The sequence below is a fragment of the Lontra canadensis genome, unplaced genomic scaffold, assembly GCF_010015895.1.
Source record: "Lontra canadensis isolate GAN:19392208 unplaced genomic scaffold, GSC_riverotter_1.0 scaffold229, whole genome shotgun sequence".
Lineage (NCBI taxonomy): Eukaryota > Metazoa > Chordata > Mammalia > Carnivora > Mustelidae > Lontra > Lontra canadensis.
This window is the reverse complement of record NW_022631223.1, coordinates 425,798-453,695: the sequence shown is the minus strand read 5'-3', so window position 1 is coordinate 453,695 and position 27,898 is coordinate 425,798. Positions and strand designations below refer to the sequence as shown.

Below are 27,898 nucleotides of genomic sequence, written 5' to 3'. Positions count from 1 at the left end.
GGAGGACCCAGGCGTGGTGCAAACATAGTCAGACTCCGCCACCAGTGGCTGCTGGGGTGGGCCCACTGAGTGGTTAGAGTTGGGTATATTTACATAGAGTAATGGGATTTGCTAATGGATGGGGTGAGGACTGACTCCAGGACTGGACAGCTGACAGAGGTAGAGAAGGTGAGGCTCTGGGGTAGGGGAGAATGGGAGAACTGGGTGTTCCCTTGCCCAGCTGCCAGGGCACCCCCTGTAGGCCTATTCCTTTAGGGCCCTTGGGAAGGCCCAGATCCTGCCCTGTGGAGCCTTGAACGAGGTTTAAACTCAAGTCCAGAGGATATGTGAGTGTGTGCGTGCACACATGTATGCAAGCATATGTATATCTGAACAACATATAGGAACTTTATCCTCCCCAAACCCCTCCAAGTGATTTTGCTGCTGCTGGGGTGCGCGGTGTTGATGAAAGAACTTCCCAGGAGGCATAAGTCCTGGCCTTTATCTTGTTTCTGCTAGACTTGCTGTGAGCCCTTCTATAAAGCCCTGACTCTTTCTGGGCCTCAGTTTCTCCATCTTTAAAATGAGAGGGTTGGTCCAAACCAGAGGCTGCAAGCTGGTGGTCCAAAGGCCGAGTTCAGCTTGCAACCTGCTCCGTCCTCATGGTGTTTGTCAACATACCATAAAACGTGGGAGATTTACTTAAAATTTTGATTCAGTCTCTTGAGATTTGGGCCTTTTTAATGTCCGTTTTATTGAAAAGCCACTTTAGGAACAAACCAAAGAGCAAAAAATACCTTTGCCCAACACAGAGCCCAATATTTCTTACTGTAAGCTGTGTTTGAAAAAAATCTTATAGCTATGGAAAGGATAGTAATAATTAATAATAATAATACTTATCATTCATCCATTGCTCTGCAATTCAATGTACGATACAATCATCACTAGGAGGACCCTGTGGTGTAAATATTATTGTCCTATTTTACAGATGGAGAAGCTGAGGCTCAGAGCTCAGCTGAGCTGGGGACCTCTGAGAGGGAGCAGGCCCAGGGTTGGGAACTAAAAGTGGGCTGAGGGGCCAGGTGACAGGCTGCCAGCTAACCTGGCAATTCTTCTAGTAGGCCTTGCTGCCCTCATGCTAGATACAGTTTTCATCTGGATACTAAGGAAGGACATGGGGGTAATTTCTGGTATTTGGGGAGGCGCCTCAGAACATTCCCAATTCTCAGACACCATGAAGCCAGGAAGAGAGGGACTACAGCTTGGAAACTCTCTTTGCTCATGGTAGACTCTGGTTTTCCAGGGCAGAGATAAACTGTGACATGGGACCTATAAGAAGCTTCTGTATATTTTCTCCTCCCTTACCTAGCCACCCACTACCTATCCACCCATCCACCCACCCACTCCCCCAACCAGATGTCCACCCATTCACTTACCCACCCACCTACCCACTCCCCCATCCATCCATCCATCCATCCATCCACTCACCCATCCATCCACTCATTGCTTTACATCCCTACCAATCGTGACACCCACGTAAAGAAGAAATAAATGGTCCAACGGAAGAAATCAACCAACCATCCAGCCATTTTATTTGTTCATGCTGTGATCCAGGCCCAGTGCTAACATTGGGGAGTTCCAACACAGCCTAGACACGAAGGGGCTCCCAGGGTGTGGGGCCATCAGGCTGTGGTCTCAGAGGTATCTGAGTTTCACCAGTGTCTGTGGGCACAGAGTTCAGAGGTGCCATCTCTTGGTGGCTCAACACAATCGCCAAAGGTCCCTGTGGTCGGCCTCACACCACACCTCACCCGCAAGCAGAGACACCTGGGGACCAGCAGATGCACAGAAACACACCCACGTGCACACACCCCCCTGAATCTCTCAGGCACATGGAGAGAGACACACACAGAGTTGGGTAGCTGCAGGAGCCCACACAATGTAGGCACCCCAGGACTCCAGAGGTGCTTAAAGGTGCAAAGTCACGTGACTACCCCAAGACTCCTGAGGGACACACACACACACACGCACACACACGCGCGCGTCTGCGCGTGCACAGAAATGCAACCAGACACATATTAGAATACCCACAGCCTCTCGGAGGAGAGCTCTGCAGGTTGGCAGGCACTGGATGTAGGAGCAGAGAGGCCTTGTCCACACCTCTCTGCCAGTCTGCCCTAGGACCCTGACATCCAGGAAGCCCTGCTGAGTCCTGTTGCTCATGGGACCCCTCACCCCAGCTTTTCTGCCTCATAACTGAGGACTGTGCCTCACCTCTCAGGACACATGGCAATGGCAGGGGCATCCGGCTGGGGAGCGGGCTCCCTGAACTGGTTTATGCCGTGTGGTGACTCATCAAGCCCTCTGATGGTCACCCAATGCCAAGGGCACAGGCTTGCCCGCCACATGGCTCACTACGAGCTCACTGCTCAGTGGCCTTGCTCAAAAGGCCTAGGCTGGGGATCTGATTCCTGTCCCAGGTAATAACAATGACACCCCAACCCAGGCATCCAGGGGCCACTTCTGCCTGGTTGGCTAACAGAACTCGAGAACCCAGCTATGTGAGGGCCCCCATGGGAACCAGGCCTCGCTCCTCCTTACCCCAAAGCAAGTACCAGAATTAAGAAGAAGCACAAGCCATGGAATGATACCGGCAGACTCAATATAAATAAAATATTCATATAAAAATAGTCTCTTACAAAATATTCTCTCTTATCCAGTGGCTCACTTTCCAAAAGATGGAAACTGTTGGGAGTTTTATTATTATCTTTCCTCTCTCTCTGTATTCCAAACTGGATTCTTCTACTGGTGTAAGTTTGAGCTGGGGAGGACTAAAGGATGGAAATCGTAATCTGGGAGATGTCTCCAAATCTGGACCAGCTTAAATTTCTGGATAAGTAGCAGCAAACAGCAAAAAAATATAAACGTGTGTGTATATATATCTATATATGTATAAAGGACGTCTGCTTTTAAACATCTAGTGCTGGGCGTGGGTGGGGAGGTACTCGCGAAATCAACTAGTAGAAATATCTGCGTAAAGGATAGTTATTTACAGTTCTACTTGGCTCCTTGTCCTAGCGACAAAATTATCCCGCAAAGAAAGCAAGCAGTCCACTTTGATTGCAGAAAACGGATCCCGACGAGGTGGAAGGATTCTTTTTAATTAAATAAATTAATATTATTTTTTTATCAGAATAAATTGTTAAATATTGCTATGTTGAGGCCCCTGGGTCCAGAGCTCCTGGTGCAAAAGGCTCTGCTCCAGCCGAGGAGGGCCCCCTCCCCTGGCGGCATGTGGGGTGGGGCGGAGCAGCAGTGGGTGTGGAAGAGAACAGTCCAGGGTTCTGGGGAGATCTTTCCACCTGGTGCCTGCGGGAAACCTGGGAGCGGTGTCCCCACAGCAGAAAAGACAAGCTCAGCATTCCTCCCGCGGAGATCCCGGAAGAGACCCGCCGGGGTGACTGCAGCTGGGAAGCTGTCTGGTCCCCCCTGCGGTCTGACTTGCGGCTGGAGGTGCCCAGCCGGCCCCAAGGGCGACACTGCTGAGTCCCGGGCTCACTTGCACGTGTACACCTCAGTGCGCTCGCTGCAGGTGTTGCACTTGACGTAACAGCACCAGTGGAACTTGCAGTTGCACTGCCACACGCGGGCGTACTGGTGGGTGTTGTAGCCGCGGCCACAGCACATGAGGTCGCAGCCGCTGGCCTGCGGGGCTGTCTTGTTGCAGGCGCGGCCCTGCGTGCCCACGCTGCCCGTCACCGGGTCCTCCTCGCAGTAGTTGGGTGACTTCTCGATGTACACCAGGTCTGTGTCCATGGGCTTGCGGTACGACAGCGGCTTCTTGATCTTTAGGAAGGTGGGCCGCTTGTTGCGGCTGGCACGCACGGGCTCCACGTGGACCGCCTCGTTGTACTTGTCCTTGAGCACGTAGCCCAGCTCCCGGAACTGCGGCAGCGTCGTCCAGCATGTCTTGGTGGTGCACGAGCCGGACACGCCGTGGCACTTACACTCCAGCTTCATGTTTTCCTCCAGGATCTGCAGGGGTGGGTGGGGAAGAGCACAGCGCCCGTCACTGCACGCATTGGCCTGGGGTGGCCCCCAGCCCAGCCCACCCTCGCCCTGCCAGGCCCAGCCTAGCTGGCTCCTGCTTTTATGGTTCTTTGTGGTGGGGGAACTCAGAGCTGGATTCAAATCCCTCTCACCGGTGCTTCTACCTGGAGCCCACTTGCTCTCCCGGTCCCTCCCAACTCCTATCTGGTGATTAGATTGGTGCTCAAATGCGTTCAGGCCAGTCCAGGGCAAACAAGGGGTTCTTTTTGACCTGGGCAGGTTTATTTTATTTTGTTTATTTATTTATGTAAGAGAGGGAGAGAGAATGAGTGAGCAAGTACAAGCAGGGGAGGGGCAGAGGAAGTGGGGGAAGCAGACTTCTGGTTGAGCAGGGAACACCAGGAGGGACCAGATCCCAGACCCCAGGATCATGACCTGAGCTGAAGTCAGACGCTTAACCAACTGAGCCCCGCACCAGGTGCCATTGGCCTGCATAGGTTTAAAATCATTTTTGAACCAACATTTAAAAACCAGCAGATAGACTTCCAGGGTCAGTCAGTTGGTTGGTTGGTTGGTTTCTGTGTTTTGACAAATAGAAAGGGCATCTGGTGACTCTAGGATGAGATTCAAAGCATTTACTAACTGGTATGGCCGAGGGCGGACCTGCTGGGTGGAAAGCTGACCACACATGGCAGCGTGGCAGCCCTACTCACCACAGCCTTTGTCAGCACTGTCGCACGGCAGTGACACCTGGAGCTGTCCCAGCAGCTGCCTCCTTCACTGGCTGGTATCCCTCAACTTGCCATAGTCCCCACCTCTCCATATTGCCTCCCTGACCTCGAGCTTGTATTTTCAGAGGTCATCTGCTTGACCACTTAAGACATCTGCCAGGCATGGTGAACACCCAAAGATGGGAACCCTGGCTCTGATTTAGCCTTCCCGGGCTATGTCCCATTCCCCTGGATGTCCCTGGCAGCTTTCTCTGACCTCCAGGCTACGTGGGGTACCTCTTTTTCTGAGTTCCAATTCCCCTCAGGCTCCCATTGCCCTAGCACTGAGATGTAGCATTGTACGAGGAATGAAAAGCACAGATGCTGGACCCTGGGTTTAAATCCCAGATCTAACACGAACCTGCTGTGTGCCCTCGGGCAACTTCCTTGAGTCCTCTGTGCTGCAGTTTCCCCTTGTGCAAAATGGGAGTGACAATTGATATTAATTGTAATCATACAATAAAACACTTGATAGCAAAAGAAAAGAATGAACTAATACACACAGGAAGAACAGATCTCTAAGACGTAATGCTGAGAGAAAGAAGTTGGATGCTGAAAAGAACATACTATGGGATTAAACAGATGTGAAGTTGAAGGACAGGCAAAGCTAATGCCTGGGTTTCATTCTTCTCTACATACTCGGACAGTGGGCCACAGATGGTCTGTGAGCCATATTTTGCTGACCCCTGCCTTGGAATATCCATGCAAGCAAAGGAGGCAACATTTACCAAACCCACGTGGTACTTGGTATTTAGGTTGTTATTAGGCTTCGGGATTTGTTCTTTTAAAAATCTCTTCACTCCTTCCCTTCTTTCTTCTTTCTTTTTTAAAACTATATTATAGAAGGAAGTATCTTTGGAACTAAAGCTTCTCTTCCCTTATCATCTTCAGTCTGATTTTATCCCAGTGGACATTTATGAAGGTCCTACTGTGTACCAGACACTAGGGTGGGAAGGTACTAGTGAGCAGTTTCTGGGTCACAGTGTCTGAGCATTTTCATGGTCTCCATCTGGACTGTCAAATTTACTTTGGTTGTTATATAGTGAAAAAAAAAGTGGATTAATGAGTAAATACCTAAACATTTATTAATCACATGTACACACACTGGGCCCATGCTTCTGTAAGTGGCATCGTTTAACTCCATGAGGTTAGTATGATTCCATTTTACAGGGGTAAAAACTGAGGCTCAGCTAAGTCCTGAAGCTGGTCTGTGGGGCATTCAGAGGCAAGGATTTTACTGCTGAGGGCTGTGAACCAACTGCTTGAACCAACTGCCGCTTACTTGCTTTGTGACCTTGGAATTGTCACACTCCCTCTCTGGGCCTCAGCTGCCTTCACTGAAGCATGGAATGAAGGCAATTCCATCTTTTCTGGCAAAAGTCAGGGTGCTGGAACAGAATCAGACATTCAAAAAATAGTCATTAGCTCTGCCTCTGGGCCTGGGCCAATACCGGTGCTGGGGATACAGAGGTGGCAAGATCTGGTTCCTGTCTCCAAGAATGCGCTTGTGTTCAGGGTCCTCCCCATCCTAAGAACTCTGCTTCCAGGAGGAGGGGACCAGTGCTTGGGTCAGTGGTCTCACCGGGAAGGGAGCACCACCCTGTTTAAACCACGGTATCTGTAATCCGATGAGCCAGCAATGCCACAAGCATCCAGAATGTTCAGGGACAGAGCTTTCAGCCGGCTGAATGCTCCGATTCCAGGACACCTAGTGGGACAGAGCACCTCCTGGGTAAGCAGCCCCGTCAAATAACACAGATGTCCCTTTTGGGTGTCAGTGAGGATATAGTTCCTAAAGTCCAGCCTTCCTTCCTGCCTCGGCTTGAGAAGCGTGGGAAAAGAGCACAGCTCAGGGGTGTGGCGATGCGCTTGGGGGCAGGGTTAGGTAGCAGGTTCCGGCTGACTGAGATTGCAGTGTGGTCAGACATTTCAACACAACATGCTGGGGGACAATCAGAATGGATTCTGACGCTCCTGAGGATGCAGGGCCAGCGGGGTGTGCACACATGGCGTGGCGTCTCATAACACGTGCTGACCTATGGCTCAGAAATCTCACTTCCAAGGCATATACTTGAGAGAATGAAATGCTCATGTGCACAGGAAATAGGTTCAAGGATGTTCATAGCAGCAGCAGTGATGGACGTATGGAGACTGCCCAGTGTGGATTCATGGTATCTTCGCACTGGGCGCTCTCTGTATGTCCGGCGTGGTGGGATGGATAAGCTAAGAGGTGCGCTCATTGGGACCCTACAGGATAGTGACAATGAACAGCTACAGCAAAGCACACCAACAGAGGTCAAGCTCAGAAATACAGTGGGGAGGGCAAAAAGCAGTCGGAAAAGATGTCCCCGGGGTGAATTCATGTATATCAAGTTCAAAGGTAGGCAAAAGTGGATTGTATTCTTCAAGGCCACCTACAGAGGGGGAAAGTATAATAAGAAGTCAAGAAATGAGGGTCACAAATACCAAGACAGTGGCTGTTTCTGGGGTGGGGCGTGAGGGGCTGTGGTTGACAAAGGTCACCTGGGGCACTGATGCTTTATAATCTTTCTTTTAAATAGCACAAATGTCCCATGAGCTTTTTTGCATAAAAGCTATATGTCACAATTTATAAAAATGCAGTGGGTCCAAAAGCCACTAAGCACTAAGCTCAACATCATTTGCATCAGGCAAATGCAAATCAGAATAGCCATTTCCCACCCTCTAGGATGGCTGACAGAAGAAATACGGATATGGCAAGTGTTAGCAAGGGTGTGGAGAAATGGAAACCTTGACACACCATCAGTGGGAATGTGAAATGGAGCAGCCCTGTGGTTCCCCAAAATGTGAAACATAGGGTTATCATATGGCCCAGTGCTATAAACTGAATGTTTGAGCCCACCCCCAAATTCATGTGTTGAAATCCTAGTAAGTGGAGCCTCTGGGAGGTTCTTAAGTCATGAGGATGGAGCTGTCGTGAATGGGATGAATGCCTTATAAAAGAGGCTCCAGAGAGACCCCAACCCCTTCCACCATGTGAGGTCACAGGAAGACGGCACTGGCTTTGAACTGGAAAGAGGGCCCTCACCAGAAGGTGAGACGCTGGTGCCTTCATCCTGGACTTCCAGCCTCCATAAATGTGAGACATAAATGTCTGTTGTTTATATGTCACCCAGTCCATGGGACTTTGTCATAGCCTCCTAAAAAGACTAAGACATCCAGCCAGCAATTCTGCTCCTAGGTATATACTCAGGAGAAATGAAAACATACGCCCATACAAAAACTTGTAAACCAATGTGAACAGCAGCATTCTCCATAATCGCCAAAGAGCGGAAACAACCCAACTGTCCATCACCTGATGAACGGATACAGAAAACATGGCACAGGCACACACAATGGAACATTATTTGGCCACAAAAAGGAATGAAGCGCGGACACATGCTACAACACGGATGGACCTTGGAAGCATAGCGCTCAGTGACAGAAGCCAGACCCAAATTGTATGGCTGCATTTACATGCGATGTCCAGAAGAGGCACATCTATGGAGACAGAAGGTAGATTAGCGGTTTGGGAAGAGCCTGGGAGAAATGAGTGTCTGCTGGGGGTTACAGGTTTCTCTCTGAGATAATGAAAATACTCGAAAGTGATGATGGTGGAACACATCTGAGAATATGTTAAAAAAAAAAAAAAGCAAGAAACTGTACACTTTATATGAGTGCCCTGGATGGTTTGTGAATTATACCTTAATAGAGTGGGTTCTCTAAAAAATCCTTGAAGGTTTTAGTGAAAAAGCAATAGGTGGTATTTTTGAGGCTGTGACACCAACTGTTTTCATTCGGCGGATGCTGGGCCAGGACCCCCAGTGCCGAAGGTCAGACTCTGGGGTCAGGCTGGGTATGGCTGCAACTCCCACTTCATGGAGCCTCCCGCACACTGCCTCCCTCTTCCTGTGAGGCCACAGCTGGCCTGAGGCCATCGCAGTATTTGTGTGGGGCCCTCATCAGATGATGTCCAGCCTGTGAACCCAGCAAACTTTGCATTTTCAGAGCCCTGGTGATTGCATTATATCCGTGCTAAGCTGGGCATAATCACAGCCGCCCTGGCCAGAACTGGCCACCCAGACGGGCATCCGGATGGGCACCCAGCCCTCTGCCCGAGGCAGGGGACAAGAGCAGAGGAAATAAGTATGGGACAAAGCCACATTCTTTGCACCCCCTGACCCCACCCCACATCCCCGGAGACCAGGCTGGCTACCAGCTTCTTGGCTGTCTAGAGGGACTTCAGAGCTCCCTTCCCATTGGGACAGTCTGGATTGTGATCCAGGGACACGTAGGCTCTAAGGGTTCGAAGGGTCTGCAGGCTCTAAGATGATACAACCTCTTGCACCTTCCTAGAGCTTGGCACACAGCAGGTGCCCAGGAAATGCCCAAAGGGAAATTCACCAACAGGATGCATTCAAACTATTCCATGACCAGCGGGCAGTGAGACAGAGCAAACTCCCCCGAATGTTCAGGGTCTGGGAGGCCCTGCCGGGCTGGACAGAGGGGACGTGCAGAGGATCCTGGGAGCAACTAAGTTGCGGGAAGGGGCGACCAGAGGGCTTGGAGCAGCTGCAATGGACTCATGTCAATAATTTTATGTCCCTGATTGCACTGGTGGGTCCCAGCTTACAGGGCGGCCACAGAAGCCTGCTCGGGGTCTGCCGTTTGACCATCCTGAGGTGCCTCGATGCAGCAGGAAAGTAAAGGAGAAAATAAATCTGTGAGGTTCACGGTCTGGTGTCTCAAGAGTGTCTCTGGAGAACAAGGAGGTCTCCCGCTTCTCACCCCACCGACGACGGCCTGGGATCTGAACACAGCAAGGGGCCCCAGATTAGTGGGCTGGTGGTGTGGGGGGGGAGGGGGTGGCTCTTTTGGGGGAGACAAGAAGCGGCTGCAACAGGGTTCACATTTTACCTTATAAATCCTCACTCCTGTTCCTGGCCTCCACTGGCTTCCCTGCCCACTCACAATAAAATCCCACCTCGTAGCCAACACGCAGCCACAGGTGGAGAAGAGAAGGAAACATGTTCCCCTCATCAGGTAAAACCCCTGATTTTCCCGACTTTCCCTTGGAGGTGGACATTATCATCCCATTTCACAGGTGAAGCAAGTGAGGCTCAGAGAAAGGGAGGGACTTAAGCAAGACCGGAGTGTGTGTCTGTATGTCTTTCCAGACCACTCTCTGTGCTCCCACCCCTTGCTTCACGCCACAGGAGATATTATAGGGCACCTGGCCATTGCTACTGGTGACTGGTTGGTTGGGCCTGGTGGATATCGGTCATGGCACAGTATGAATGCAGCTGCCACCTCCAGTTAGGCCTGACCTGCGGAAGCCCTGGTGGGAGATTAGAGGGCAGGAGGGAACTCCTCCTGCTTGCTCTCCACTGGGCCCCTCATTTTCATATCCCTAGAAAGACACTCCATACCTGCCAGGGGTCGCTCCCTATTTCTTCCTTCCCCTCCATCTCAGGCAGCCACTAAATAGTATTCTGTCTTTATGATTTGCTCATTTGAGACATTTCACATAAAAGACACCCTATAATAAGATGGCCTTTTGTGGGTCTAGTTTCCTTAATTCAGCACAGTGTTTTTAAGGTCCCTCCGTGTAGCATGGTGTAGCTTGTATCAATACGTCTTTCCTTGTCATGACTGAATAACATCCCATTGTGTGGCTATGCTACATGCTGTCCCCCGTCCCTCAGTTGTTGGACAGCAGCCCCTTCCTAAACACTCTGTAATTTCCTAGTCTGAGTGCACACAGTGGACTGGCCATGACTGTGACGCCAGCGGCGAGATGCGGCTCCTCTGAGGTGAGCTGAAACCGAGCCCCTTCCTCTTGACTGCCAGGCCTGTCCTTGTCTACCTCTTGGCTCTGGCCTCCTGTTCCTTACCTGGCTAATCTTTACTGCCATCTCAGAGGCTCAACTCAACAAGTCCGCCACCAGGTCTGTGCCCTCTAGGGGAGACTCACGCATGTGCCAAATGACAGAGTACCTCACAGAGGGGTTATCTGAAATATCGAAAGCCCAAGAGAATCAAAAGTTCCACCAATGGGGACTGGTTACATAAATTCTGACGATTCTCTAAACTGGAATGTCCTGCAGCTGTTAAGGAGAACAAGGCAGTTCTGTACTTACTAATGAAGGCTTATTGGCAAGAGACACGGGGAAGAGAACAAAGCAAGGTGCGGAAAAGTATGCAGACCACGAGCTCACTGGTGTGAGAAAGAAAAAAAATACATGCACGGGTGTTAGTAAGAGCACAGAATAATCTCTCTGAAAGAATGCGTGAGAAATTGGTAAGAGTGGCGACTTCCAGAGAGGGCACCCAGTGCCGGAGATTTGGGGAGACAGGAGCCTGCCTTCTCATGGGGTTGTCTTTTGTGCCTTTTGAATGTGCTGTCATGTCAGAAAAAAGTCACCTCCTCCACGAAGCCTGCCTTGATTGTCAGTCACTCCCTCAGGTTCTTCATGGCTGTCCTGGGTTATTGATACCTGTCAACTCAGCCCTGTGAGACTGTCTACCTGTCAGCATCTCCCATCAGGCCAGTGGGTCTCTTGGTGGACGTGGAACTATACCATTCAGATGCCCCTTCAAAGAAGTCTTGCATCCAAGCTACAGCTAGTAAGGTGCTAGTAAATTGGCTCAGGGTGTGGGGGGCAGGAAAATAAGCCCTTTTGTACCTTGTGTAGTATTCGCTAATTTCTTCAGGAGCAATGTTCCTATCATGGCTGATTTTTAAGCTACAAATGATTTAGCAACTGGCTCACAAATCCCTGGATCTTTAACACGGTGCCTGTGAGCCCACACGAGTGAGACCCAGCACATTATGGGGCCAGGAGTGCAATCAGCATGCAGCCCCCAGTGGTCAGATACTCCAGGGCCTGCCCCAGTTGCAGAACTGCAGCCTTATTGGGTGGGCTGCAGCCAGAGGCCGAGAGAGGGAGGGGTAACAGGTCTGGCCACTCTGATGGGCAGTACCTGCTCCAGAGTTCTTCCCACGGCTTTGTCTGGCCAACATCGCAGCACGAGCACCTCGGTCCAGTCCTGCTCCTCCCCTTTCCCTCGGCTGAGCCCTACTGAGTACCTGGGACCTACAACACCATCTCAGCCTCTGCTTCTCAAGAACCCCACCTGTGACATTCCTTGGAGATGGGGGCCAGGACATTCACCTCCACCTCCCTGGCCTCTGGCAGAGAAAGCCTGGCGTGGAGACGGTACTGACCAGTAGGAAGCAGAAAGAAGGACCTAGTGCGTGTCTATCCATGTTCATTCACTGACTCATTTTGCATTGAGCACTAACTGTATGCCATTCGGTCCATTTGGTATCACTGCCACTACCGGGGACCTGGGAGGACCCTGAGGCAGGAAGATACCATCCCTGCCTTCTCTGGGCCTGCAGATCCCAGCTGGGAGCAGCCATAATAGCCCTCCTGAATCTAATTATAAATTGGTGTGTTCCATGAAGGAATGGAACAGAATGCAAAGAAAAGTTTCGACCCAAGAGTAGCTGTGCTTGGGTGCAGCTCCAGGAAGCCTCCCCCAAGAAGGCAAAGGCCGAGCTGGCAGCCAGAAAACAGGAGGGCTCAAACTTAGCCAAATTTAGCAGGATGGGGAAAGGGCATTTCAGACCAGGAAACAGCACATGCCAAGGCCCTGAGGTAGGAGGGATGTGGCCTGTCCATGAGAGAAATGGGAAGGGGCGGGGGGCTGGCCACTCAGGGCAGGGAGGAACCTGGATCACCCTCTAGCCAAGAGGTGCCACTAGGGGCCTTTCAGGCAAGGGAGTAGAGAGGTCTGAATGACACCTTTAGAGATCATTCCAGACAGAGCAGACATCAAGTTAGAGAAGGTCAGAGTGGTAGGAGAGTGATATGGAAAGAAACCGTCCCCATCACACAAGCCAGAGACGACAGTGGCTCTGACATAGATGGACGGGATGGAAGGGAAACATCAGCAATACTTGGTGAATGATCCATGGGGAGATTGTTGGGGGCCCAGGGCAACTCACAGGCCTCTCATGGCTATGGACACTATGCACTGAAACAAGGAACCCAAAGAAGGACCAGGCTAGAGGAAGAGCATGTATTGAAGATATGATGGGGAAATTTCTGGCATAGTGAGTAACCCATAAGGGGTGCCTGGAGAGGCTTTTGGTGCCACTGAAATCTGGCCCTAGTCAGCATGGGTGCCCACAGGAGAGAATGTGACTGGAGTCCCAGTCAGTATTCAGTCTCTCTCACAGACTAAAACATGTGGTTGAAACCAACCAGAAGTGGGGTAAACACCTATAATCTTTGGTATTAAAAAAAAATTACAAAAACACAGGATAAGATATTCTGAGAAAAACTGAAAGCTTTACATGAGCTAATAAGCTGCTAAAAAGCCCGAGGTCATATTAACTGAGGTCTGGTGCCCACAGTAAGGGAGGAGATTGTTATGTGATTTTCAAAACTGAGCTATGCCCTGGCAGATGGACAGAGACAGAGTATGTATAGGAAAAAGGGCTGGAGACCCCATACTGAAGCAGATGGAGCTGCTCAGCCTAGAGAAGGCAGTTTCTGGACGTTCTGGTCATTGCCCCACCTGCTCTGCATATCTGTCCTGGGGCAGGGTGAGGTGGGAGGGACAGCGTGTCCATTCAGAGGGCAGAATGGGGACTCCAGCTGGAGAGGAGTCACAGGATAGTGGATCCCTGGTCAGTGAGATGCCAGCCTTCCCCACCAAGCTGACCAGACCTGGATGGGGGTTGCTGGGGAGGTGATGAGCTCCCCGTCCTAGAGAGTGTGGTAGCAGCAGTTGGGGTCTGCAGTGGGGATGCCTGCAGAGGGTAGGGTGGGGCTACTCTCAATCTGCTTCTCTATCCCCCAACTCAACCCCAAACCTATCTGGAGAGCAGAAAGGATTTTCTGCACCGCTGGAGGGAGGAAAATCAATCTCTCTCTGACAGGTCCCCCAGGAAGTGCCAACAATGTACCAGGTGCTGCCCAGAGCCCAGAATTACCCAGGACAGGATTCTTAGGCCTGGGAGGGGCCTTGGGAGAAACTTGGCTCCAGAAAATTCCTTGATTCATATCACCAAATAGATACTATTAAAGTTGACCTCCTGGGCCATGGCAGACTCTTGGGGCTGCCCAGAGGTTCTGGGGGTGAACTTCTGGGAGGCAGAAGGGGTTCTGAGGGGAGGGAGGTCAGACAGTGACCTCGGACTCCCACCCAGTCCATGCTGCGTGGCACTCCTGTGACTGGGAGCCTCCGTCACCCTCCGAAGCATTCTGAAGGCATCTAAATTGGAAAAAACCCAAAGCTGTTTCTCAGCATTGAATTCCACTGCTCCCTCTCACAGACCCTCCCACACTGAGGCCACTGGGAAGATCGTGATGCCTCCACACAGTCCAGGAGGATATCCCACCTCAGGGTGGTCCGTGACTCCTGCCACACCCTCCTCTGGGTGTGCAGCTCCATTCCTCTCCCCATTGTCTGACCCGCCCCCCCAAACCTTCAGGAGCCGCAGAAAATGGTCTTCTTCCTCAGAGCATCCTGCCCTACCCACCAATGCTGGCAGGACTCAGCAAGCATGGATCTCTCCTGCTTCCAGTCCTTCTCTTTGTGCCTGGTTTCACAAGGCTGCTGTGGCCTTCAGAGCTCTGCAAACACTGTCTCCTCAGTGAGGCTTTCCCAGCCACCCCCACTATGGTCATCCTGTCAGTGATGGCTCCCAGCACCTGCCAGTCATCCCTCCCAGATCCCACTGATCATCCCTCCCAGGTCCTAGCAGTCATTACTCCCAGATCCCACTGCTCACCTCCCAGTTCCCACCAGTCATTACTCCCAGGTCCCATTGCTCATTGTTCTCCGATCCCACAGCTCATTGCTCGTGGTTCACATTGCCCATTGCTCCCAGGTCCCACTGGTCATGGCCAAGGATAGGATCTTGACTCAGGCCAGTCAGGGCCAATAAGAACAAGTCCTGGGGGGACACCTGGGGGGCTCAGTGGGTTAAGCCTCTGCCTTCGGCTCGGGTCATGATCTCAGGGTCCTGGGATCGGGCCCCGCATCTGGCTCTCTGCTCAGCAGAGAGCCTGCTTCCCCCCACTCTCTCTGCCTGCCTCTCTGCCTACTTATAATCTCTCTCTCTCTCTCTGTCAAATAAATAAATGAAATCTTAAAAAAAAAAAAAAAAAGAACAAGTCCTGGGGATTCAGTGTGAAGAAAAGATAAGAACTTTTCTGGTCATTTCCCACCAGATGTGAAGAAGGAATGCAGGGACCAGAGTTAGGCATCCTGCAATCATATGGGTGTGAAGATGAAGTTAACTGGGAAAGCAGAGCTGAGAAAAAAAGAGAGCGTGATGGGTATGTGCAGCTGGCTCCTAGGAATATCATCTGCATCCTGGATCAAGCTGGACCTGAATGCATTATCCCAGGACAATTCAGTTCCATGAACTGATGAATTTCCTTTGTTTTAAAGCTGGCTTGAGTTGAGTTTCTGTCTCCTATATCTTAAAATATCCTAACTGATACACAGCTCCCTTTATCTGTGCAGGAGAGATGCTTTTTGTAAAGCTGATAGCCAGCCCATGGGTTTTAAGTCACAGTATGCAAAGATCTGGAGGAGGTAGGAGAAGACTGGTTTGCTTGAAAGGGCCTTGGGGAGGCCAAGAACTTGAGGGCTGGAGATTGAGGTTAGCTGGGTATCTGCTGCTTCCTTTCCTTTGATCCCTCCACTGTTGGCCAGCCTGGCTCTTCTGCTCAGTATTCCCTTACCTGTCCCTTCAGGCCTCCAGGTAATAAGAGCTCCCCGGTGTCACCGGTACCCGGTGCTGCAACAGCCCTCACAGGAGTCCCCAAATGCTGCCCACACCCTTTGAAGTAATCCCTTCATTACACTCTCTTCTGTTCCTACAACTGTGTCGTCTACCAGACCCTGGCTGGGTCACGGGCGGGTAAGATACACCACCTCTATGAGCCTTGGTTTTTGTTTCCTTGTTCAGTGGAACTCACCCCCTGGTGGGTGAGGCCAGGACCAAATGACCAAAGGTATAGGTGCCAGGCCAAAGGAGGCTCTCCGGACATGCGGCTGCTCTTATTCTGACCATTAAATTATTCACAGTACCATGTGACATTTTTGTGTTGGTCTTGGATAAGAGTAGGGACAATTTCTCAGGAAGAGCTCCAGGCTGGCTTCCCACCCAAGCTTCACCTCTTCCTCCCCGCAAGACTGTGAGCCCCACAAGGGCAGGAAGCCACATTCAACCCCAAGAACAGCCACTCACTTCCTTCAGCTGCTATTCTAAATTCTTCACATAAAGCAGCTCACGGAACCCGTACAGCAAGCCCCCGAGGCAGATTTCTCATCCTCATCCCCATTCTACAGGTGAGAAAGCCAAGGCACCAGGGAGTTAGGAAGTGGGGGGAACTGGTCTTCTCCCGCAAGCAGTCTGCCCCCGGAGCTCTGCAGGGCAGTGGAACAGAAGGAAGGCTGAGAGCCAGGATGGCCTTGTTCCCTTAGGCTACAGACACTGGGGTGTCCACACCGGGAGTCCTCTTCCAGGATGCACACTCACTGTCCCACCACCCTGGGCTGTGGCTGCTGATCCCAGAGGGCAAGTTCCTCCTAGGAGCTGCTCTCCCAGCATGGAAGCCACCTCACCCAGGGTCATGCCCCTCCTCAGGGCAACTCTAGCCAGTGACTGGTTGATGCTGGCCCTAAAGACCTATCTCTGTGCCTCAGCTGGGGATGACTCCAAAGGGCCATTCCAGCCCCAGAGCATCTCGTGGGACCCGCTGAAGTCTCTGTTGGGGCTACAACACAGCCCACCTTCTCTCCCTTGCTTCCCAACAGTTGTATCTCCCCAGAGCCCTTCCTGGAAATGCCCTGCATGTGAATTTCCACGTCAGGAGCCCTTTCTGGTGGCCCTGATCTGAGGTCGTGTGTTACTCAGTGGGCAGCTGGCTGTGGACCATGCCACCCGGAGAGCACAGGTAGGAGCAGTGCCCCAGGAGGAAAGCCTGCAGGCTGCCAGCCCAGAATCATCATGGCCTCCCCACTTCCTGCTGCTGCTCCTCCTCCCTGTCCCTCTTGTTCCTCCTCCCTTGTTCCTCCTCCCTTGTTCCTCCTCCTTCTCCTGCTCTTCCCTCTCCCTCTCCCTTCTCCTTCTCCTGCTCCTCATCCCTCCCCCTGCTCCTCCCTCTCTTGCTTTTCTTCCTCCCCCTCTTATCTCTCTGCTCCTCCGCTGCCACCCCAGCTCCCCTCCTCTTGCGTGTCAATCCATCATGAGCAGAAAGCTCCATGTCATTGAGCTGCAGCTGTATTCCTCTGGGCAACTCAGATGAAAGAGGAAAAGGCAGCTTTTTTTGGGTAAACATTTGGAGTATTTTCTTCTCAGCCACATTCTTTAAGTCATATTGGATGCACCGACTTCAAGCAAATATTCCCGTCTGCCTCAGGTGGGGACGGCAGGGGGAAAGCCAAGCGTTCCATAGAACAGAGCCCCTGGAATGCGAGCAGGTTAGCCCCTGACTGCCCGGGGGGGCACAGTATCTGGCCAGGGCCTCGGGACAAGGACTGTCAACCTAAACCGGAGAGAGAAGTTTCCCAGTCTAGATTGGGACCTTCTGAAAGTCAGAGCTGGCCAGGTTACAACTGTTCCAACAACCATCTATGGCTCCTTATTGTTGGGGTTAAAGCCCAGTCTTTTGCCTGGCTCTCGGGGCTCCCACAAACTCGGCCTCTGCCCAACTCTGGGGACTTGAAGAAAGCCACGTCTCAGGAACAAACACCCCCCCCCCCCCCCCCGCCTCCCTCCCTGCTACCCCCCCCCCCCCCCCCCAGTACACCTGTATGCCCCTGCACACAGTCACACTCCCTCAAACACACCCCATGCCTTACATGCACATGTGTCCTCCCCATATGCATGGCCCCCAACGACCCCCACGCTGTTCACACCCTCAGTCATCACCACACAATCACACGCACATTCACACGCACATCCTCACTCCCAGTCACACGCACACACATGCTTGCATACACCATCTCACGTCACTCACCCCCGCACAACACACGCTCATATAGTCTCTCGCCTACCTGGACACACCACACACCCGTGCTCAAACACACACATACACATGCAGAGCCCCCACATACTCGCACACATACAACCTCCCCCACACTCTTGCACACTCTTGTCGTACACATTTAGAGGTCCTCACACACATGCTCCCACACATGCAACATACAAAGAACCCTCACACACATGCTTATACATATACACACACACTTCTTCTCACACACGCTCACACGCAGCTTACACAGACGTGAGGGAACCCCATGGAGGAGGCCAGCAAATGGGCTCCACTGTGCTTCCTAGCCAGGGGCCCTGGGCCAGGCCTCAGCTTTGCTTCCCCGTACACTGAGACTCCCTCAATCCCTTCGAAGGGCTTTTGTGGGCATTTAAGGTCTCCATTTCAGAGGTGGAACAGACAAGGCCCAGCCGGGGCAAAGGCTGCTCACGGTGCCGCCTCCTAACCCCAGCCCACCTCTCCCAGGCACACTCTTGTCTGCTTCTTTCTCATGAGCTGACTCACCCAGAGGGATCAGGATTGGCCTGGAGGCAGGGGCCACCTCCCACAGATGGGTGATATGGACTGTGGCCAGGAGTGAGCTTAGTCAAGTGACCCCAACTATACCCTGAGGGGCAGGAAGCCAGCAGGAGAGCACTGGAGCCCCTGAGCCATACGTTCCTCCCAACTTCTGGAGCATCAGTAAATTGGCCTTGGCATTCATTCATTTGTTCATTTGTTCATTCATTCATGCATTCGTTCTCTTACTAATTCATCCTTCCACTACATATGTGTTCATTTAATCCCTGCTCTGGGCCAGGCCCTGCGGTGGAAGGCCAGCTGGGCAGAAAGAGGCAAGCCCCCTGCTCTCTGGAAGCTTCCATTCTGGGGGGAAGGGAACCAGACTTCCAATGGTCCCACAGGCCGAGGCCAGCTCCCACCAACGGTGGCGCTGAAGGAAAGCCCACACCTGCCCCTCCTGTGGCTCCAGACCCCAGCCGTTCTCCTCCCATGAATCGATGGGAAAATGTTTTTGAGGCAATGGAGGAATCTGAATCAACTGGGGTAGCATATAGCCCTGAGGAACTGTTCGTGTTGCTCTGGGTAATAAGAGTATCGTTGTTATTTTTTTTTTTAATCCTTATTTATTACTGAAATAACATGATGTCTGGGGTTTGCCCTACTGAGGGAAGGTGTGGTGGACACTACAGTAATGTTGATGGCTGTTGGCCAAACTGGGGTTGTTGTGGCTGGGGGGTATGTGGGGTTCATTATACTGTTCTCCGTCCATCTAACCCCATCCTCCCCTGCTAACTCCTACCTCGCCTTCTATGCCTCTGTCCACTGAACTCCAGTTATAATGCCTTCCTTGCTGTTTCTCTAGTACACCAGGGATGCTCCTGCCTCAGGCCCCTTGCACTTGCTGTCCCTCTGCCTGGAACACTCTTCCCCAACCTCTCTCTATATGGCTCCCTCCCTCCCCTGACTTTTGCTCAAATCTCTCCTTTCCAAGCACACTTTCCCTGACCCCTGCCCTGATTCACCCTGTTCCCTTGGGTTAGTAACTGACATGGCACACATTTGCTTTGTCTGGTTTCTCTTCTCTCTCACTGGAATGTAAACTGCTCAAGGACAGGGACTTGGTCTAGATTGGTGCCATGACCATAGTGCTCAGAAAATACTTGCTGAATGAATAACTGAGGAAAGACCCAGGAATGAGGTAATGCCAGCTGCACACCTTTTCTGCCCCCGGACACTCCCCCCAGATGACCCGCCCCGACTCCAGCGAGAGCCATAATGGTGGAGACTGACTAGAGTGAGGTGAGGAAATCCTCCTCCGCTGAACACTGACATTGAGGAGGATGAGGCTGGACAGAGAGAACAGCACAGGCAAAGGCCCTGGAACAGAAGGGAGCAGAGAGCAGTCAAGACACGGGGAGAGAGCCAGCCTGGCCTCCTGATGGGACTGGGGCAGAGGTGGTGGGGAAGCTTGGGGTTTGAAAAGCCCCTTCAGGTCGTCCTGTGGATGAGAGCCTGGAGGCCTGAGCAGGTGCAGAAAGAGGTAAGATGGAGGCTCAGCCAGGCAGAACCACAGATGAAAGGCAAGGAAGCCCACAGAAGCTAGAGGACTGCTTGGCCATTTTCCAGAAAAGGGCTCCTGTGAACTTGCTTTGGTGGTGACTCAGTCACAGCACCTGCAGCCCTTCCTGGGCCTGGCCAGCCCTAGAAGGACAAAGAACCCGTGCTCCCAGGGCACGGCTAGTCCACACAGCCCAGCAGCCTGGTGCCTCTGCCTGTCCAGACCCTCCTCTCTTCACCCCGGGATGCAGGCTCCTGCAGGGACAGCCCTGGATGTGGCGAACTTCAAAGACCCATGTTATCGAACCACAAGGACGGTGCAACAGCTACACCAGAAACGGGCATCCACACAAAACCAGCACTATTCACAGGAGCCCCCATGTGAAACAAGCCACGTGTCCCTCTGCTGACTGGATACGTAGAAAGGGGCATATTTGTACAAAGGAATATTATTCAGCCATAAAAAGGAATGGAGTACTGAGAGAGGCTCAACACGGATGGTCCCTGAAAACACGGTCCTAAGTGAAAGAAGCCAGACGCAAAGGATCACCTCGTGTAGGATTCCATTATATGAGTTGGCAAATCCACAGAGAAAGAAAAAAGCAGATTAACAGTTGCCTCGGTCTGGGGGAACCAGGAGTGGGGACTAACTGTTCATTGTTAATAGGTATGTGGTTTCTTTGTGGGGTGGGATGAGGAAAATACCCTAAAATCGTTACAGGAAGGGTTGTGCGACTCTGTGAATCCCTTCCGTGCACACTTAATGCCAGATCTTTCTGAACCCCACCGTGGCTGGGCCACTTCAGGGCCTTGGAGGCTGCTCTTCCCTCTGCCTGTGACACACTTCCTCCGGTTCCTCAGCTCCAGCTCTGCTCCTCAAAGCAACCCTCGCGCGACAGCCTCTCCATGGTGCCCCGTGCATTCTCCCCGGGGTAACCCCCGGTCATAGAATCCCGTTAACATCCTCCCAAGCCCTTGGGGCACTTGAAGATGACCGCTTTGCCTTTCCCCTCCCTGCCTAAGCTCCAGAAAAGCATGGCTTTCATTTGTCTTGTTCAGGAAGCATCTAGAAGAGGCTTGTCTCACCAGAGATGCTCAGCAGCATTTGAATGCGATTCAAGAGGGACAGAGTGAGCATAAGAACGAGTTCGTCTTGGATCAGGGGCCCTGCCAGCCATTTCCTTCATGGCGGGATCTTGTAGAAGAGGTCCTGACTCAGGCTGACACCCCAGGGAGGGGCTTTGTGACAGGGGACGTAAGGGATGGGTGCTCTGGGACACAGAGGAAAGACCCAGGAATGAGGTCATGCCGGCTACACACCCTCTCTGCCCCTGGACACCCCCCAGATGACCCACCCTGACTCCAGCGAGGCCCTGCTTGGGTGACCAGGTACCAACAAGGCCCTTTGAACCCTCATCCCAGAACAGAAGTTCCCTTTGTGCTGGTGTCCGGGCATAGGAGCTGGTATCTGTGAGGGTGGACTAGCCTGGCCTGGGGTTCCATGTTGCGCCACACATCCCAGAGGACAGGGGCACAGGGACACCTCCCCCTGAGATAGGCTTTTTCCTGCCCCTGATGGAGTCAGGTTTTTTTCCAGCCGGGCAACTAGGAAAAACACCCTGGGTTATCTCTGTACTCGGGCGGTTTCCAGAGAGGTGGGGTGGGGCCTCCTGGGGGGAGGGGGGCCATGGTTGAGGAGTAAACTGTTCTGAAGCTACAAGGAGCTGCCCCCTGGAGCCGGGACCCAAGGGCTCAGAGGGGCCTGGGGTTTGGTGCCAGTCCTGCCACCAAGAGCTGTGTCGCTTCTGGGAGCTGTTCTCCCGGCCATCTCTGAGGCTCCGTCAGTATCCTGTGGGCCAGCCCTGTGTGTTTGGAGAAGTGTGAGCGATCCTCGGAAGCTGTGTCGCACCAAAGGAACTGAAGCATCGTACTGCAGAGAGAGGAGTCTTCAAAGTCCTGACTGGGAGCCCTAACTCAGCTGCCACCTGGCTGGGCGCCCACGGGAATATCACTTGACCTCTCTGAGCCAGGTTCTTCAACAAGGAAACTGGGGGTTAAGAACAACAAGAGATGCCATCTCAAGGCTGCTAAATGACGCAGAGTAGGTGTGGTGCCTGCCTCACAGGAGGGAGCTGGAGGACAGGGCTTCAAGGGGACCTGACTGGGGCCGCCAAATTTCTGCAGAGGAGGCCAATGAGCCTGATGACCTGGGGAACAAAGGTGGCTCTTCCTAGTTGTTTGGGAGGGGCAGCTCCCAACTGAAAGCCTGCACGATGGGAATGGACTTGGAGGGAGAGGGCTCCCTCTCACCAGAGGTATGCGAGCCAGATTTAAATCTGCACCAACCGAAAAGGGAACCCCCCACCACAGGAACGCTCGAACTGTGACTATTCTGAACTGAGATGTGCTCTAAGTATAAAGCAAATGTCAAGATTTCCAAGACTTACTATGGTGGGAAAAATAACGTAAAGTATCTCAGTATGTTCAGGTCAATTACATATTGAAATGACAATATTTAAGGTGTATTAGATTAAGTTGAGTATGTTAAGCTTCATGTCCCCTTTTTAACCTTTCTGATGGGGCTACTAGCAAATTTAAATTAAATGCACGGCTCATATGAATTTCTTTGGGACGGCTAGTCAGGATCCTTGCTGCTTAAAATGAGGCCCCGCGGTGGGGGGGAAGAGTGGCCCCAGGACCAAGAGCATGGCCTCATGGGATCTTGTTGGAAAGACAGATTCTCAGGCCCCATCCCAGAACCTACAGACTAGGAGTATGCCTTTCCACATGCCCCCAGGCGATCTGCATGTTTAAATTTGAGACGCCTCGCTTGGGGGCCTGGGGGATCCCCCCTTCAGGTAGGGAGTTGGAGTCAGTGACCTGAAGTCCAGCCTGTACTATGTGAAATATTAATTGATGCCTTTGTCCCTGAGTCATATACTTGGTCCATCGTGTGCTTTAAACCCCGCTTTCTCACGCCAGGAAGCAAACATCCTTTTAAGAGAGAAGGGCAGCTTCATGAGGGACTAGTCTGTCTAAGAAATGAATAGGATCGGGGACTACACCATTGGTTTGCATCCTAACTTTTTAAAGGTTGGGACAATAATCTCAGAAAATAACTGAAATGTTATGTGTCCAAAAAAAAAAAAAAAAAACCAACCAAAAAAAACCCCCAAAGTAACCAGCTCCCCCTAAATTCCTCCCTCTTTTTCTTTCTGAAAACTTGGCCCACAGGCATTAAATGGCACTAACTATAGAAATGGTAAGCAAGTAAATCAGTCAGAGGTGCCATAGGTTTGCCCAGGGCCTGTTTTACGGTTGAGTTGTAAACCATTGAGAGCTGAGAGCTGTAATTAAAATGCTGACAGCCTCCCAACTGCCAGCAGGCCGGGAGGAGCAGGCTGGGAACCCAGGGAGGGGAGCAGGGAGTATGATGCCTCTCACATTAGCCCAGGTTCAAAGTCCACCATTGGCTTTCCAGGACACAACCAAACCCACATTCCCCACCTCATCCTGGGCTGGAGGTGATGTGCCCTCTCTCTTCCCAGCCCCACTGCCAGACACACCACATGACTTCATCTCCTCCCCCAACCCCTCTTGCTCAGGGAGAGGCCTTGACCTCAGGCTCTTGTGCCGGCTGTTCCCTGGGTCTCAAATGCTGTTCCCCACGTGGCTCACTTCTCACTTCCTGCTCAGAACTCACCTTCTCAGACTACCCAAGATAAAATGGGTCCTCCCCTGTCCTCCCTGTCTTCTCACCATGCTCGATTTTCTCATTACAGCGTTTATTATTCTCTGCCAGTAGATTCTCTATTTGATTATTTGTTTGTCCTCTATTTTCCCTCTGGAATGTCAGCTTCATAAAGGCAAGCACCATCTAATCCCAGAGCCTAAAACAGTACCAGAGACACAAATAGGTGCTTAATAAACATTTGTTGAATTAATGAATGCATGGATTCCCATCCCTTTCTTTTAGCTGGTCTGGTGATCTCACTGGGAAAATGTCCAACTTGCCAGCAGTGAGCTCAGCTTCTCACCCATCCATTCAACCAGCCATCCTTCCCAATAACTATCCATTCATCCATCCATCCATTCATTGACCTGTCCAACCATATAACCATTCATCCAACAACCCTTCCAAATACTATCCATCCATCCATCTAGCCTTCTAAATACCCATCCATCCATCCATCCATCCATCCTGTAGTATCTACCCACCTAATCATCTGTCCGTTCATCCATGTGACCATCCACCCACCCACCCCAACCAACTCCCAGAGGATTAGACCTCTTGTCCTGGTGTCCCACAATTCCCTACAACCCCCTTTACCAAATCCAGCTCATGCATCACGAACTCATGCGGTAGGTTGATCATTTCCCTCTGTTATTACAGTGTAAGAACCTTAAAAGCAGAAATTGTGTGTCTCATTTATTTCTGGTTTTCAATGCCTAACACTTAGTGAAGGTTTCTCAAAGGAGTATTTTTTTTTCCCTTTCTCCTTATTTACTTGTTCTGCATTCCCTAACAGCCTGTGAGCTCCCTGATGGCAAGCACCACTTTTTTTTTAGCCGTTTGAGGGTCTCTAAAATCTTGCACTTGACACAAAAAAGATACGCTGTAAATATTTAAGAAATGAGTGAATGAGTGAATGTGCAGAAGAGAGGAATAAAGCAAGAGTGTAGACTCTGGAGCCAGACTGTCTGGATCCAGATCCTGACTCTCTCTGTATTAGCTGTGTGACCTTGGGTGAGTCAATGGACTTCTCTGTGCTTCAGTGTCCTCATTCTATGAATGAGGCAGATAATAATACTCCTCACCTCACTGGGTTCTTATGAGATTTTTATGAGTTAATAGATATGAGGTACTTAGAATAGTGCCCAGAGTAAGGCGAAGACTACCTAGGTGTTTAAAAATGAAATCACCATTTAAAGCTGGCCCATAGGAACAAATATCAACGGCACAGAGTCTTGAGTTTAAAAGGTGGGAAGGAAGTGTCTGTCTGAGCTTGCCCTGTTCCCACAGGAGGCCTGCTACAGCAAACACTTTTTTTCCCAGCCACACTCAGATCATTTTGCAAACTACCAATATTATGTCAGGTGGTCATAAGGGCTATATAGAAAAAGAACACATAGAAGGGGACAGGAAATGGTGAGGCCAATGGGACAGCAGTTTCAAATAGGGTGGTCAGGAGAGGGCTCGTTAGGAAAGTAATATCTGAGCAAACACTTGAGAAGATAAAGAAGTGAAGGTCTGGATGGGGAGCATTCCAGGCAGAAGAAACAGCAAATGCAAAGGCCCTGAGGTAGGGATAAATATACCCAGTATATTTAAGAAACAGTGTAGGTGAAACACAGTGAGTGAAGAGGAAGTAGAGGGAGATGAGGTCAGAGGGTCACAGGAGCCCAGGTCATGAAGGGCCTTGTCCAACATTGTGAAGACCTGAGAATGTGTTTGGAGCCACTGTGAAGTTATGAGCAGAGGAAGGATGATTTCACTTATGCTTGAAAAGACTGCAGGGGACCAAGGTAAGGAGCAGGGAGATAAGCTAGGAGGCTATGGCACTATTTCAGGGAAGAGGTGATGATGGCTTAGACCAGAGGATCAGGGATATAGTTTGTTAGAAGGGGAAAGATTCTGGATAGATGTTGTAGGCAGAGCCAACCTTCTGGATGTGGGGTGTGAAAGAAAGAGTCAAGGACAAAGCCAAACTTTTTGGCCTAGGCAATTGGAAGGATGGAGCTGCCATTTCCTGAGCTGGAGGGTAAGAAAGCAGGAGCCTATTTATGGGAGCAAGTTGAGCAGGGAGGTTTGGGACAGGTGGGGCTTCCCGCAGACATCCTGGAGTGAGGAGTGGGAGGCAGCTGGATGTGTGAGGCTGGAGCTGGGGCGGGAAGTCTGGGCAGGAGACAGGATTGGGCAACTCTTCAGGTCCCAGAATGTGGCAAGACCTTGGGTACCCGTGTCATGGGTCCAGAAAGGACAGGAGTAGGGCCCTCTCTGGAGGTGGCTGCTTAGACATGACTGACAGACCCAGACGGACCGCCCCTGTCTTGGAGAGCCCAGGACCAGTGTGGCATGGCAATGGCTTGTTCCCCTTGCGACCTTTTCTGTTCGGTAAAGTGACAAATCCTGATGATCTCCCAGACATCTCCTCTCCCCAGACTTTTTAGCATGCTACTTGTCTGGTATGTGGGAAAAATAGAACTTGACAGAGTTCTTGAAAGAGCCTTAGGAATAGAATATAGGGATAAAAACCTTACTGTAGCTTTAAAATGACCACTATGGCTACTAATAATAACAATGTTCATAATAGTAGCTACTGTTTTCCCAGCCCTCATCATGCAGGAGAGCATGGGACCCAGCACTCTGTAGGCATGAGAACCTTCAGTCTGCACAATGGGTCTGGGAAGTACCAATCATTGCCTTTCTCCTGGCAAAGAAACCAAGGCTCAGAGGAGGAGGACTGCCCAAGGTCATGCTACAAACAAGTTGCAGAGCTGGGGTTTTCCTGCAGCTCTTTCCACAGCGTGTCACTCCCATCTCTCAGCTCAGAACAAAAGGCCAAAATCCCTTCATGAGTCAAGAGCACAGTGTGGCTAGGAGGCCCCCCTGCCCGGCCTCCCTGCCCAGGACCCTCAAAGCCCAGGAAAGAACAACTCCCCAGCCTCACAGCAGACTGAGTGGCACCCAGCCGGACTCTCAGTTGCCTCATCTGCAAAATGGGCACAATTTCACCCCTCCCTTGGAGGCGCGTTCTGAGCCTTGGCCACCAATGTGTTAAAGAAAGGTTTTGTGAATTACAAAGTATGTTACAAATGTTATTGTTAAGGACTCCTGGGTGGCACAGTCAGTTAAGCATCTGCCCTCCACTCAGGTCTTGATCTCAGGGTCCTGTGATTGAGCCCTGAGTCGGGCTCCCTGCTCAGCACACATATTTTATACATATATATATCACCACACATACATACATATATATACATACTATACACACACACACAATATACACTATTGTGGGCTGAGCAGAGGCTTCATGGAATGCAAACTACAAAAGCATAGGGCTGGGAGGGAATCCTGACTCTGATGCTTTCCACCTGAGCAACCTCAGTGTACCACATAACCATTCTGTGCTTCAATTTTCCTCATCTGTAAAATGGGAGTGATCACATAGTTCCTATGCTACAAGGTCACTTGGAATGAGCCAGCACATGTTAGGCCTTGAGAGAGGCGCACAGAGCAGCTGAGTGCTGTCCTCCAACAGCCTGCACCCCTCCTGGCCCAGAACCTGGCCCCACCCCCCACTTCCTGGGGAGGGCCTGAGATGAGGGCACTCATTCTGACCCCTGGGATGACCCAGGAGCCTTAGCCAACCCAGGTTGCTGCCTGGAGCTCAGCTGTCCATCTGTGGAATGGAGTTCACAAGGATTCTCCCCACAACCCCATTCCCCAGGGTTGTTAGGCCAGTGAAACGGGTAGAGTTCTGTGAGTGGTGTTTATTACCTGCATCTCAAAGACACCCCGCAAGGCCAAGACTTAAAGAAGTCCCTCTGTCAGGCAAGGAGCCCCTTTGCAGGACACACTAGTGCCTGGATTTCTCCTCAAAGGACATGCAAGTGTTCAGGACTAGGGAAAGTGACCTGCATGCTCCCCCACATCCCTAGCCCCCCTCCTCTTCTCTCCCTCTAGGACCATTCCTGCCCTTCCCCTCCCCGTCTCCCCCCCCACCACTTGGCTCCCCCACCTCTCATCCCAGCAGGTTTGATAACACCCAGGAGTCCCAGTGCCCCCCCCGAGGACAAAGGCGGCAATTGTCCCTGGTGGGCGCCTTTTGACTAGGTCTCACCACGGTGAAATCGAGCCCTCGCGACTTCACCTCACTTGGGAGGCCTGTCAGGGCCCCCTTCTCACCTCAGGTCGGTTTCAAATGAGCCCCCGGCTGA

At 51.5% G+C, this 27,898-nt stretch overlaps 1 protein-coding gene across 1 annotated transcript in view; it reads right to left on the bottom strand.

The window, feature by feature from the left end:
• Positions 1–2,007: 2,007 nt before the first annotated feature.
• Positions 2,008–27,898, bottom strand: part of WNT7A (Wnt family member 7A) — a 60,540-nt gene continuing 34,649 nt past the window's right edge. The window contains exon 4 of the mRNA XM_032849442.1: positions 2,008–4,014. Coding sequence (XP_032705333.1) covers positions 3,535–4,014 — 480 coding nt within the window. The 3' untranslated portion in view covers positions 2,008–3,534. The remainder of the gene's footprint in view (positions 4,015–27,898) is intronic.